Consider the following 13,088-nt stretch of genomic DNA (forward strand, 5'->3'; position numbering starts at 1 on the left):
CTGAGGAATGAGACCTTAGAGGTAGCGATGATATATTTCTGGTTAATATGAGTTTCACATCCCATAACAAATTAAACTGTGAATATTACATAACTGGCTATAAGCAAACTTTATTAATTGTGAGTAGTAGTTTGAATCCCATCAATGCCCAAGTTTCAGCACAAACCTAAAATCTTCCTAGATCATTAAGGATTAATATTTTACTAATTGCACAGCACACAGTGACCATTTCATTAAGTTAGAACCATAGAATAGACTCACAGAATCATTTAGGTTGGAAAAGACCTCCAAGATGATTGAGTCCAGCCTTTGACCAATCACCACCTTGTCACCCAGCCCAGAGCACTGAGTGCCTTGTCCAGTCATTCCTTGGACGCCTCCAGGAATGGTGATTCCACCATCCCCCTGGGCAGCCCCTTCCCATGCCTGACAGCCCTTTCCATGGAGAAATTCTTCCTGATGTCCAACCTGAACCTCTCCTGGCATAGTTGAAGACCATGTCCTCTCATCCTGTTGCTGACTGTGTGTGAGAAGAGGCCGACCCCCACCTGGCTACACCCTCCTTCCTGGGAGTTATAGAAAAAGAATGAAGTCACCCCTGAGCCTCCCCCTCTCCAGGCTAAACCCCAGCTCCCTCAGCCACTCCTCACAGGACCTGGGCTCCAGACCCTTCACCAGTTCTGTTGCTGTTCTCTGGACATGCTCCAGCACCTCAATGTCTTTCTTGAAGTGAGGGGCCCAGAACTGGACACAAGACTCAAGTATTAAGCTCCCCTCATGTTGCTGTATGACTTCTTAGAGTGCAAATTCCAGGCACATCAGGACAGTTAGAGTTTTTATACTGCCATCTCCTGCAGGGAGATGCTTATGCTGCAAGAACAAATTCTACATTTTATTTTGCCCTTCTTTTTGTCTTTTCATCTTAGTGCAAGGCAAAACTATAGATTAAGGTATGTTGTCATGCAGGCAGAGCACCCTGAAGCTTCTGTGATCTTCCTGCTGACTGCTGGGCTCCCTTCATTGATGACATACCTTGCTAAGGAATATTTTAATCAGTTTCCTTATAGTTAAAAACTTTTAGATGCAGATCTCACAAAATGCAAGACTGAGAAGACACGATTCCATGCTTTAAAATTCTTTTTGGAATTGGTTTTGGAGGAGAATTCCCCACAGTTCTACAGCCTTGGTGCAGCGGCTGTGGTGACCAGAAAGTGAAGTGCGTGAGGAAGTGCCACAGTGCAAGCCAGGGTGGCTGGGCACTGGAACGGGCTCCCGAAGGAAGCGGTCACAGCACCAAACCCGCCAGAGTTCAGGGAGTGTTTGGACAAGGTTCTCAGACACATGGTGGGGTTCTTGGGGTGTCCTGTGCAGGCCCAGGAGCTGGGGGGATCTTTGTGGGTCCCTTCCAGCTCAGTATTCTGTGGTTCTGTTTGCTTGAGTGCCAGTGTTCCCACTGAGCCGGAAGGCAAGTAGCCAACAGCTTTGAGTCCTGGAGCCAGCATTTGTTACCCAAGCGACATTCCTCAGCTTACGCCATCCTATCTAATTATTCAAGTCATTAGCTGGTGCCAAGAGCACCACCTATTTACATGCGGTGTTTTAGAAAGTAACGCTCCGCACGCCGCAAGGGAATTCTGCTCCTTTGCTCTGACGTGGGGCCGTGTGCGCTTTGCAGGAGGGGTCACAGAGCGGGACCGGGAGCGGAGCGGAGCGGGCTCGGCGCGGGGCGGGCGCTGCTCGGCGGCGCCGGGACCGACACGTGGCACCGCGCCCCGCGCGCGGCCCCGCCCCCCGCGCCGCTGGCCGCGCCCGATTGGGCGCCGAGCGCCGACTACAACTCCCGGCAGGCCCCGCGGCGCGGGGGGCGGGGCGGTGTGTGTCTCTCGGTCCCTCGGTGGCACGGGCGGCGGTCACGGGGCGCTGTCGGTGCCGTGACGTCACCGCGGGAGGGACGGACGGAGGACGCACGGACGGACGGGGCAGGGCGGGGGACAGGGGGAGGGCCCGGCGGGGCGGGCCGGGGCGGGGGGCGCTGCCCGGGGCGCGGCGCGGGGGCGGGTCCAGCCGCAGCCCGGAGTAGGCGCCCGCCCCCCCCGAGTGACAGAAGCGCCCGGGCACCGGAGCTCGCGCTGGGGCCGCAGCTGCCGCTCGCGCCGCCGCCCCGCCGCCCCGCCTCCGGCCCCTCCGCCGCCCGGTGTTATGCGGCGGTCCTGAGGGGCGAGCGCAGCCCGGCAGGACCCGGCGCGGCCCTGAGGGGCGACGGGGTCTCGCTGCTCCTCGCCGGCCAAACCCATGACTACGGCAAACTGCGGCGCCACCGACGAGTTCGACTTCAGGCTGATCTTCGGCGAGGACGGGCAGCCCGGCCCCGGGCCGCCGCTGGGGCCCGCAGGTGCGCCCCGGGGCCGGGGGGGGTCGGTCGGGTTCCTGTTTTCCTCCGAACGAGGCGGGGAGGGCAGCGGGGACTGTGCCGGCCCCGCCGCTGCGGGAGGCGGCAGCCCGGGGGGAGCGGCGCCGTCCGTCCGTCCCTCAGGCCGCGGCCGCTTCCCGGCGCCGCTCCCGTTCCTCCCGCGGGACGCGGGGGCTCAGCGGCGGTCGGCCGGGCCTCTCCCCGCCGTAACAACTTTCTTTGGGAAAAGAAACCCAAGAGCTCGCATCGTGCGGGAGGAGCCGCCCCGGGCGCGGTGGCGCCGGCGGGGAAAAGGCCCCGGGTTGGATCTGGTAGCCCCACGCCCCCCGAGCCCGGGGAGCGCGATGGGGCCGGTGAGGGACGGGGCAGAGAGCAGCAAAGCGTTAACGGGGCCGGACCAGGGCAGTGTCCGGGCGCTTGTGATGAAAAGTTTCAAGCGAAGTGTTCCCCGTATATAGAACATCCCAGTGACTCCAGTGTGTTCTGCGGACTTTGTGTACGTGGGCATGGGCGAACACCGCGTGTCGCGATGTGATGGCTCTGGGTCCGTGTGTATAGATGCACGCATACATCTCAGACTGCTTCCATTTTACTTTGTTTTGTAGTACTGGCGCCTGAAAATCCTGTTTTAAAATGCTCGTATTTCTTGAAACTGCAGAAAACAAAGTACTCCCTGTGAATTGTGGCGTGAAGAATCAATAAGGACCAGCTGTGCCTTGTTTAGCCGTACCAGAGTTTGATGGCTGCGTGCTTTATTTTCCAACATACTTGAAATAAGTTTTAATTGGTAATGGGCTGTCTGATGTCTAAGTGTTAGATGATAAGACAGTTCTGAAACACGGCTGTATCCAGGCTAAGTGATGCAGCCATGTTGTTTGACTCGGTTGTCTGCCTAAGTTAATTAGGAAAAGAATTGTTTGATACAGTCTGTGTGAAAGCACTCAGGATTAACTTCTTAGAAAATCCCTAACTTTCTTGATGCTCAGATTTAATTTGCAAATTCGTTCAGGTCAGGGAAGGCTTTGTCTATTTTCCATCTCAGCACAATACCAGATGGTGTGTTTTGTGAAGGGGGCCTGAATTCTGCAATCTAGATAACTGCATTACAGTACTGTATGAAAATAATGGAAAACATGTGAACAAATGACAACAAAAATAATTTTGACACCCTCATTTCTATTATTTTGTCATAAAACTGGTTGTCTAAACTACATTCCTTTGTCGATGATAGATGAGAATGAGAGAATAAGTTTCTCAGAAAACTGGAAATACTAGTGTGGTATCAGCTCACTGTTATATTTGTATTTGGGTAGCAGTCCTTAACAAGCAGTTCAGATGTTACTCTGAATACAGAGAATTTTCCATGCTTGATAAGTCAAAACTATTATTCTGTCCAATTAAAAATGTGATATTTGGACCACGAGCTAGCTTGTTTGCAGTAGCTCTCAGTAAGAAATTCTGCATCTGAAACTTAAGTAATTTTACTGTTTTGTAGAATTCTGGAGATGATCTTGCCTGCTGTGCACAGATGTGGCCTCCGGGGGAAAGGGTTAGTGTAGGACTCTGCCTTCATGTATTCTGTTAAAAGTATTGCCAGAGTTCATCTGTTTATTCTGCCCATGTATTTTACACATGAAGAACTAGAATTCATAGGAGAGGTCCCATATTGGAAATCTATTTTTCCCTTACCCCTCTTCCAAATACATTAGATGAACAAAAATAAAAAGTTCTTGGAGCTTTGTAAAGCATCTGTTTCATAATCCCATATCACTTCCTCTGTTGGTAGTGTCTGTTGTGCTGCAAAGTAAGCGTAAGGGTATTTTTTTTAAATGTATGCTAATAATAAAACATGTAGGTCACAGGGAAAGTTGCTTAATTTGAAAAAAATAATACTAAAATTACTAAGTTTTCCATGATCATGGAGAACACCTAAAACACATTCTGATCCTTCATGCTTTGTCTCTAGAAGTTTGAGACTAGCATTCTGATGAAGGAAGTGTCTGGTACTAAGTTCTTGTGCAAATAACATGGAAATCTATGTTAATAGTGTCTTTTATACTGAGACTACTCTAGTGTTGTGAGGATTTTATTCTTTTATATATGTACACATATAAGTAATATAGTTACATATTTATATTTAACTGTATTTGTAATCAAAAGCAAGAAAAAGTGAGCTATTCTTTAATTTTCTTGAAATACTTTTGATATCTGAATTACTAAGAAAGTGGTAGTGCCAGGCAGTAATTACCCTTTTTATGATATCAAAAGAACAGTAAGAGAAATTAAATCAGCTGTGATCTTTAGTTATTACACAGAACAATTTCAGTGGGTTTCAGGATATCAGGACTGGCATTCATAGTTTTGTGCTAAGTGGCAGGACTTAAGACCTCTGTTCTGCATTAGTGCATATTTGCCTGATCTGAAAGTTGTAGTTCCTGCTGCAGAGGAGAATGCAGGAAAGAAGATGTGTGAAGATGCTTGAAATCCCTAGTGTAATACTCTAATATTTGCAGCATCCTTGGATCGAAATTAAAAGGGATAGCCTATTTCCAGTAGTTTTTGAGTGGAGTAAAGATTTGCTCAGGTAATTGCTAAATTAAAGATTCTCAAAAGCTCTTCGGCTGCTTTGAAGTGGATGTTAGGTACTGAGCAAGAGTTTTTGCCAACTCTTGCTTTCTGTTTCTCTGATTGTTCAGTGTCCTTGTCCCAGAGAATAAAGTGTCACTTTGGTTTTGTTGTGTTAAGCACTAAAAGTGTTTGGTCCAGTTCTAGGTACTGATGAGATTCATCTTTTTATGACCAAGAAATTCAAGCCTCCAGTGCCCAAAGGCAATGCTCTGGATCACTCTGAAGTAAACCAAATCTCTTTGGTGTGCTCTTTGTTGCAAAATTTTGGGTAGCTGCAGTAGCATCCGATTGCATCGTGCCACCTTGTATCAGCTGCATTTGAAATGTCTAAGTCAGCACGTGCATTACAGTATGTTCAGGTCCTCTCCAGTCTGCTGAAAGAGACTGGCATGCAACTGTCAGTGACAGTGTTTGATGTGCCACCTGGTTTGGTCTTTTTGAAGAGACCTTTGGGATGTAATATGTGACACTTGAGTAATTGAATTAGCTTGACTGCTTTTTTGTAATGATGCCCCAATTCCCTTCACCACCACCAGTTTTGCAATACTATTCAGTGTAATTTTGGGAAATTTGCCTAGAATTTATTAAGCACTTAAACTGCATTGAGGTTTTCACTGAGGACACGTTATACTTTTTAAATGCCAAACTTCTCAAAATGGAAGCAAATATGAGTTGCTATGATATTTTCTGAAGTTTTATTTTAGGGGTTCATCTTCTCTTTTAAAGAATGAGTTCTTATAAGGTAAAAGCTGTACTTGGAGTATCTAGTACTAAGCTGGGAATTTGTGATCTTACAGGGTTCTGTGTCATGCAAAACTATTTCTTATTGGTATGTGAAATCAGAACTAACTTAAAATTAGAGACTGCAAACTGTTCAGTATTCAGAAGATAAAGAGTTGCAGATGAGTTATTGATGCTGCTGTTCAGCATCCTGCCTAAAATGTTCCTGTTATTTCTGATTAAGTATTCTAAGAGCTAAAGAGGAGCTAATGTTTTGTTACCCAGTGAAACAGTAATATGAGCTTCACCCTAACTTCTACCTTTTGTTCTTGGGTTATGAAGTAGAGAATGAGAAATTAATATTTCCATGTAAATAATCTTTCCTGGGTGATCTTGTTTATTTGCTTTCCCACAATATGAGTGCTTTACAAGAACTGATCAAACTACCCTCCTTGGACTTCAGGTTCATAGTATTTATTTTATGTTATTGGAAATCATGAAACAAGCTGAAAATGGGTTCTTCTTATTTCCTGTGATTGAACATTTGGTTAGGTAATACTATTTGCTAATCTTGTTACAAATGAATCTTATAAAATCTCCTACTTTTCTTCTGAAGAGTATAAAAAGCATCCCAGTTCTGTGATGAATTTAGTGACTGTTCAAAACATCTTTGTGTGCTGCAGCCTCATTCTGCATAAGGACGCTATATCTGGATTTGTCTCTTTCATTGATTTGCAAACTTTGACTCTTGTTCTCCTCTGAGATTTTTTTCCTTTCACTTAGAGCTGGTAGGTTATTGGTTTGTTACTGGGCATCACGACTGAAATACACATTTTGCTATAGTGACAGTCAGAGTAATACCTGATCTTTTCTTTTGAAGGTCTTTGTGTCAGACCTTTCTCTGTGGGCATCTATGGGCTGCTTGGGCTGCTCAGCAGCTGTCTCCTGCCCACATACCAAGTGCTCTGAAGTGATGATGGGTGCTGGATTTTCCCTCAGCTAGGCAGAGTTCTCTTGTAGCAAAAACTGGCGCTACATATGTGTTATTTTATATATGTATGTCATAGAAGTCTTAAAACCACTGATTTGTACTGAAACACCACCACAATACTCGTCTTTATAGCATTGCCTTCATCATTAATATGTAAAGTATCCTTTTTGCCTTCCCAATGTGTATTCATGACTGGTATTGCTGTCAAGGATTGTTGGTAGAGAGAAGAAAACAGTCAAAGCTGTTGATGAGAGTTTGCAGCTCCGTTGAACTTTTTGTTCTTTTCCCCGAGGTCGTGATTAAGGTAAATAATCTTAAGAAAGTCAAGCTGTGGTAGAAAAGAGACAGTAGTCTTATAATTAGATTGAGTGGAAAATTAAGGGCTGGATGCTGGCAGTGGCTGTGAACTTTAGGTGTGAGTTGACTGAGGATTGCTCTTGGTGAAATTTGGTTTTGTGTCCAAAAGAGATGGTCCAGAACTGTTGCAAAGTTTGCTTTCCCTAGCTGGGTCAGAGGAGCTTGTGAGACATCTCTTCAAGTCTTTTTATCAGGCTACCTTGCAAGTGTATGGTTCACTTGACGTTTTATTATTTTTAAAATATTTTGTTTCTGTTTAGATTTGGTTGTCTACATATATGGGTAGGAGAGAAGGTCTTTGTACAAGATGTAACTGTTGTTAATATGTATAATTTGAGCCATCCATCTAAATACAGCTGTCTGTGCTGATCTGTTAACATTTGCTATACAAAAGAGTGCTCATGTTGTTAAGAATAGGATCAGCTGGTGCAACTCTAACAAAGGAATGAATGGATAAGTTACTTGAATCTATTTTTTTTTCTCTTAGAGATAAATTACTCTCTATAACAGAAATATTTCTTTATTAGATAACTGAGTATTACATATATAATCATAAACCACCACTTGCAGGAAATTGAGCTACTATAATTTTGTTTTACAAGCTGGTGGATGCTGGTATCTGCATGTAAAAGATTGACACACAGGGACACAATGCAAATCAGTCATATAGGCTGTGGTTATATAATCTGCTGATAGGGGGGAGGAGGGAAAACCAAACAGCTGCATCTGACCAAAAACAGAGGGTCTTGTGACTTCAAGACAGCTTAGAGAAATACTGAGGAGGAACCAAAGGAGCATGTGTACTAAAGTAGTATCAGTGGAGTCAAGAATTGCCTGGCAGTTAAGAGTGAGAGATTAAGATGGTAATCGTGGCAAGCTGACATGTTTGAGTATGTTGTGATTTTTCACAGTATTCTGGATAAATGAAGTCTTGCTTATTTGAATGAAGCTTGACCAGGATGAAACTATAGGGGGAAAATACCAAAATCTTCTGTTTGGTATTGCAAAGCAGTTGTAGTTGCAGCTAATCTAATTTAATAACTTTTCTATTTTGGCAGTATGGTTCTTTGATCACTACATAGTGCATTGAGAGTCACTAGCTAGTGAGTCACTATGTATTGCAGGGATTTGAAAAAGGTCCCCAGTTTGACAAAATGTCACTTGTTTGTGAATTCATAGTTGCACATCAGTCTCTGTCCCCTTTCTTCCCAACTGAATTGTGGGCAGAGTGTAAACTAAAATAAATCCTGAGATTTGGGATGTGGGAGATGGTCAGGGTACAAAAGCATTTGGGCTAGTGCTTTTGTCTTATATATTTCTGAAAATTGGAAATAAGCTTGCTGTTTCTCAAAGTAAAAAGTAGCCCTCTGCTTAAAACATGACAGTCCCATTACTTTGGTCTGTATTGTCCAACTGGAAGCAGTTTGTCAGATGCCACCTGAAGTGTAGCCAGCTCAGTAATGTTGCTGTGAATGACAGAGAATAAATTCGAGTAGATGGGCCTGGGTCAATAGGAAGCAGCAGTTTGGCTGTTCACAGCAATAACGCAAATAAGGGAGTTGTTGCCTCAAGCTGCCCTAGTGGGCCAGGGAAGTGTGGAGCAGACTTGGCAGAGAGCCCAGCCAGTAAAACAACATCCAAGTCCTTGCATTTGTCCAGGCATGCCATGTGGGTTCGAATGACAGTGGAATTCAAGATGAGTGAAATGATCAGTAAGGCTAAGTAAAACTGCAAGCTTATTAAGAAGCCAGCATTCTCTTCTACCTTTAGTACATCCATCTGTGAGTGTACTTGTGAAATACTGGCAAAAGAGATCATTAAAAAATCGTAGAACTGTTCAAAGTTATTCAGGGAAGATGAATTTGAATATGAAACACTGCAGGTCTGGTGGAAGGAGAGAAGAAAGAACTTTCTGGGGATCTGACTACAAACCCATGACCTTTCAGCAGTAAAGTAATGAAAATAGAATTTTGTGTGTGGTTTGATTTGGTGTTGTGTGGTGATTTTGGTGGGTTTTTTTAAAAGCAGAAACAAAAACTTCATTTGAGGTTGCATGACAGATGTTTGTAAGTAAAAACATGAGCAAGTACTTAGAGCTAATTTATTAATACCAGAAATGTAGTATCATATTATTTATATTGATATTTAGATTAAAAGGAGTTGCATGCTTAAAAATGGCTTCTCATGCTGTACTTTGAAGATTAGTCATCGCTTCTAAAAGTGAGAAATATTTTTAATATAGAAAAAAATCTTGAATGGAGTTGAATATTTCTGGTGTTTCTGGTTTTTTAGCAGGTTGGTGGAGAGGGTTAATGAGACTCTTTATGTTATAGTGGCTGCTAGCATTGCTGTTTTTTTGGGAACACATGCTGTGAGAAACGTCTTTTTAATCCCATATTTTAATATTTTTAATGCTTTGGAAAAAATGGAAGGATGACTTATACTTTCAGAGAGGCAGTATTTGCTCTGTGCTAGAGAGGGAATGAAATTGTGACTGACTGTAGTTGGGCCAGGGCAGAAGCTGTCACCTTTTAACTGAAGTTGTTTTACAGAGTAGCCCTCTGTATCTTCATAGCCAAAGTGAAAGTGTGACAGAATGACAAACTGCTAATCCAGTCATGTTGCATTTACTAACTGTTAGTGACAATGATTCATTGCTTTGATGGCTGTATAATGGCCTGTAATAATATCTGCAATGATGTATAGCTACTCATGTGTATCTTTAGATGCTTTCTAGAAGATGTTCCCTAGTCAAGGACACAAAAAAGATGAGGAGATTCAGTAACTGATTACAAAAGGCTTTAATAGTGTCATTTGGGTAACTGTATTCAAACTACAAGGCCATAAGAAAATACATTATTTAATCCAAAGGACTACTAATAAAATCTGTCAACATTTGGTATTTTGCATAGCTTCTTTAAGTGACGTAAGTCTCTGCATTTCATCAATGTAATTTGTCACATTTAGCCTTTTGAGAGCAAATGCTGCTGTCCTTCAAATTGCCAAGCTTTTTGTGTTGGGGTGGGAGTTAGGCTGATGTACAGTATGTGGTGATACCTTCACTCCTACTGGAATAAACACAAGCCATTTAGGACTCTGGGAAGGGATGCAAAGTTACACATGGCACAATCATGACGCATGCTAGTAAAACCATCTCTGTATTTCGGGATGTCAGTCAACTTTGCTGAGAAAAAAGGTATTTGTGCTCAGCTTGAGCCTCCTCTTTTTCATTTGGCTGATTCGTGTTTCTGCCTTCTACTGTATCAATCTAGCAAAGTGAATTCAAGGTGTTTCTGATTTTACATTCATGTGAGCAGAGGGAAAACAAGGCAGTTTCACATTGTCATTCTGGCTCATTACAGTTCTTTGAACACAGCCTTTGAGTTTAATGCATCTGAAGTCCACGTTTAATGCATTTAAGTCCACATGGCTTGAAATACTGACTTAAGTATATGGTAGGAGTGTCTGCTGTGGAAGGGTTTGCCCTGTGTCATGCAGGCCAGCTGCAGAAGCACAGTGTAATTTGCTTGAGATGTAAAGAGTTCCCAAACAAGTTTGTTCAGATATCATTGATACCAGTTGTCTATCTCTGTGTTGTGCTCTGTTTGATAATCAGAAAGGGTTTGCCCCCATTTCAGTCTCCCTTCCACTGTGTAACTGCTCCCCACTCGGACATCTTGCCTTGACTTACTGCTCTCCTTTTCTACCAGTTTGCACAAAGACCCTGGTCTGTGTCACCATACTCTCCCGTAAACTAAAATACACATTTTCTTGCACACTCCAGTCTGTTTTCTTTCATATGGCCCTACTTAAGACCTTCTGATTTTGGAATTTTAGTTTCTGCTCAGTTCTTGCTTCAGGACCGGAGCAGTGAACTGGCAGTGTCTCTGTAAAGAGCAGCAGATTGCTGTGAGCAAGGTTGTGTTAGAAGTTAGTTGGTGGTAAAGGCATCCGTGTAGGAGTTAGGTGAATTAGGTGGGGATTTCAGTTCATTCTGTTTGAATAAGTGGAGAGCCTTTTCATGGAGTCTTTTGGTTTTGCCCCACAAAGGAAGAGTTGTGCATGGTAAATTGGCCCACAACAGCAAGAATCTAGGCACACCTGGCCTGCTGGCAATTACAGAACGTGATTAATTCCCTTGTTCCTTTCACTCAGTATTTGCCTAATCTTCTCAATTACCTTTATGTTCGGTCTACTTCCAGTGGATCAGGCACAGCACACCAGTTTGGGAGTGGTCAGGCTTCTCTCAGGTCTCATGTCTACGCACCTGAAATGCTCTGGGGTTGTGAGCTGCAGTCCTTTTGCAGACTCTAACACCTGATCAGATAGTTCCTCTTCAGAACAGCAGTGTCAGGTGGCTGCTCCTACTGTGTGGTAGTACCTGCTGTGCCCATGTGCTGGGCTGTTTCCAAAAGGCTGTACACTAATATCTCTGAACTACTGGGTTGTGCTAGGATTACTTTTGATCTGACAGTGAATGACAAATGAGGCTTCATCAAACTGGAGGGCAACAGCTTCTATTTTGTCTACAAGGTCATGATGCAGTGAAATACTGTGTCTTCTTGAATGATATAGCCACAGATTGAAAAAAAGGAACCAAAGAGGAGCCCATAGAACTTGGAGGCTTTTAAAGCAAGAAGCAGGTTTTTTTTAAACCTGTTATGAGTATTAATGAATAATCCTTAAATACTGAACCAAAGGCTTTATAAAGTTATCATTTAAAGACATGCTTCATATCAACCAGAAATATCAGGAGAGCTGGAGAAGGCACAGGTATAAACACTGCTTAGCACTTCCGGTTGTTATTTTCTGTTTTGTAATGACTAATTCTTGTTGAATCTTACAGTTACAAGTTGAATTCTTTACCTGCCTTGTACATAACTTTTTAGCGATGTATCTCAAAGCTGTTCTTTCCTTATTTGAAATTTAATTTCATTACTTCAGTGTGAAGCTGGATGTACACTAAGACAACAGTTCTAGTTTAAATGTGTACCGGGCTGTGGCCTAAGGGTTTATTTAGTTGCATGTTATGTTTTTATTTGATAGTGAACACCTGCAGCTCCTGTCCTGGTTGCTTGTTTTCTCCCATGTCCTAAAGCTTGCCATTCTGTCAGTTGTATATATACAGGTGTTAGTGCACTGTAAATATGATGGCCAAAATCAAATGTGTTAAAAGAACGTATCTTCTCAGTTCCCCTCCCCCTTTGTGTGTGAAGGTGTGTGGGAGGGTGGTTGTTGCTCAAAAAACCTTAGTGTAGTTACACCCCAAGAGCCAGTATGTTCTTATTTTAGTCAGTGTCAGTTGTAAACATTTGATATGCTGGATTATTCTTTTGTTTAAACTGCTTAGACTAGTGCAGCTTCTTTATTCTTCTGTATTTCTACAAAGGATAATGAATTCTTATCCAGACTAGAATTTGGAAAAGACTCATTGATGAGCTCCCACTGTTGAGAAGATTTTTTCTTCTACATTTCCAGTATACTTGCTTAACAAAAGAAAATGAGTGAAACTGTGACTGGCATGACAGAACAGCTTTTGCCATAAATGATCGACAAAAGTAAAATTCATTTTTATCCTTTTTTGTGTAATCTGACATGAACATGAAACAGCACAAAACCATCGAAGGAGTGAACTGCTTCATAAAATGAGAGTTGTAAATCATCCATTTCTGAAAACTTAAGCTTCCAGTACTCTTCATGTATTGCTAACTTTGGTCTAGAAAGATGTTCCCCCCTACTCCACCCTGCTACCTTAATTTTTTTTCATAATTTATTCTGTTTCGGTACCATATTTGGCTTGCTAGTCAGTCATACTCCGTATAAACTAATACATTGCTATGTTTCTATGTTTCATTTTGGGATTGTGGGATTTCTTTAAATTGGTGTTTAAGCTTGTAGGAAGTGTTTCTGGAGAACTGACAGTATGTAATGGAAAAATGGAGTTAAATATCCAATTATAGAACTTTAGTGGAATAGTATACC

At 43.0% G+C, this 13,088-nt stretch overlaps 1 protein-coding gene across 4 annotated transcripts in view; it reads left to right on the top strand.

The window, feature by feature from the left end:
* The first annotated feature begins 1,997 nt into the window (after positions 1-1,997).
* The window catches only part of NFATC3 (nuclear factor of activated T cells 3), a 64,185-nt gene continuing 53,094 nt past the window's right edge, over positions 1,998-13,088 (top strand). For all 4 annotated transcript variants that reach the window (XR_011003402.1, XR_011003401.1, XM_068202761.1 and 1 more), the window contains exon 1: positions 1,998-2,392. Coding sequence is in view for 2 of the 4 variants with exons in the window: in XM_068202761.1 (XP_068058862.1) it covers positions 2,293-2,392 (100 nt within the window). In the remaining 2 variants the exon portion in view is untranslated. The remainder of the gene's footprint in view (positions 2,393-13,088) is intronic.

Source organism: Anomalospiza imberbis, chromosome 12 (assembly GCF_031753505.1).
Source record: "Anomalospiza imberbis isolate Cuckoo-Finch-1a 21T00152 chromosome 12, ASM3175350v1, whole genome shotgun sequence".
Lineage (NCBI taxonomy): Eukaryota > Metazoa > Chordata > Aves > Passeriformes > Viduidae > Anomalospiza > Anomalospiza imberbis.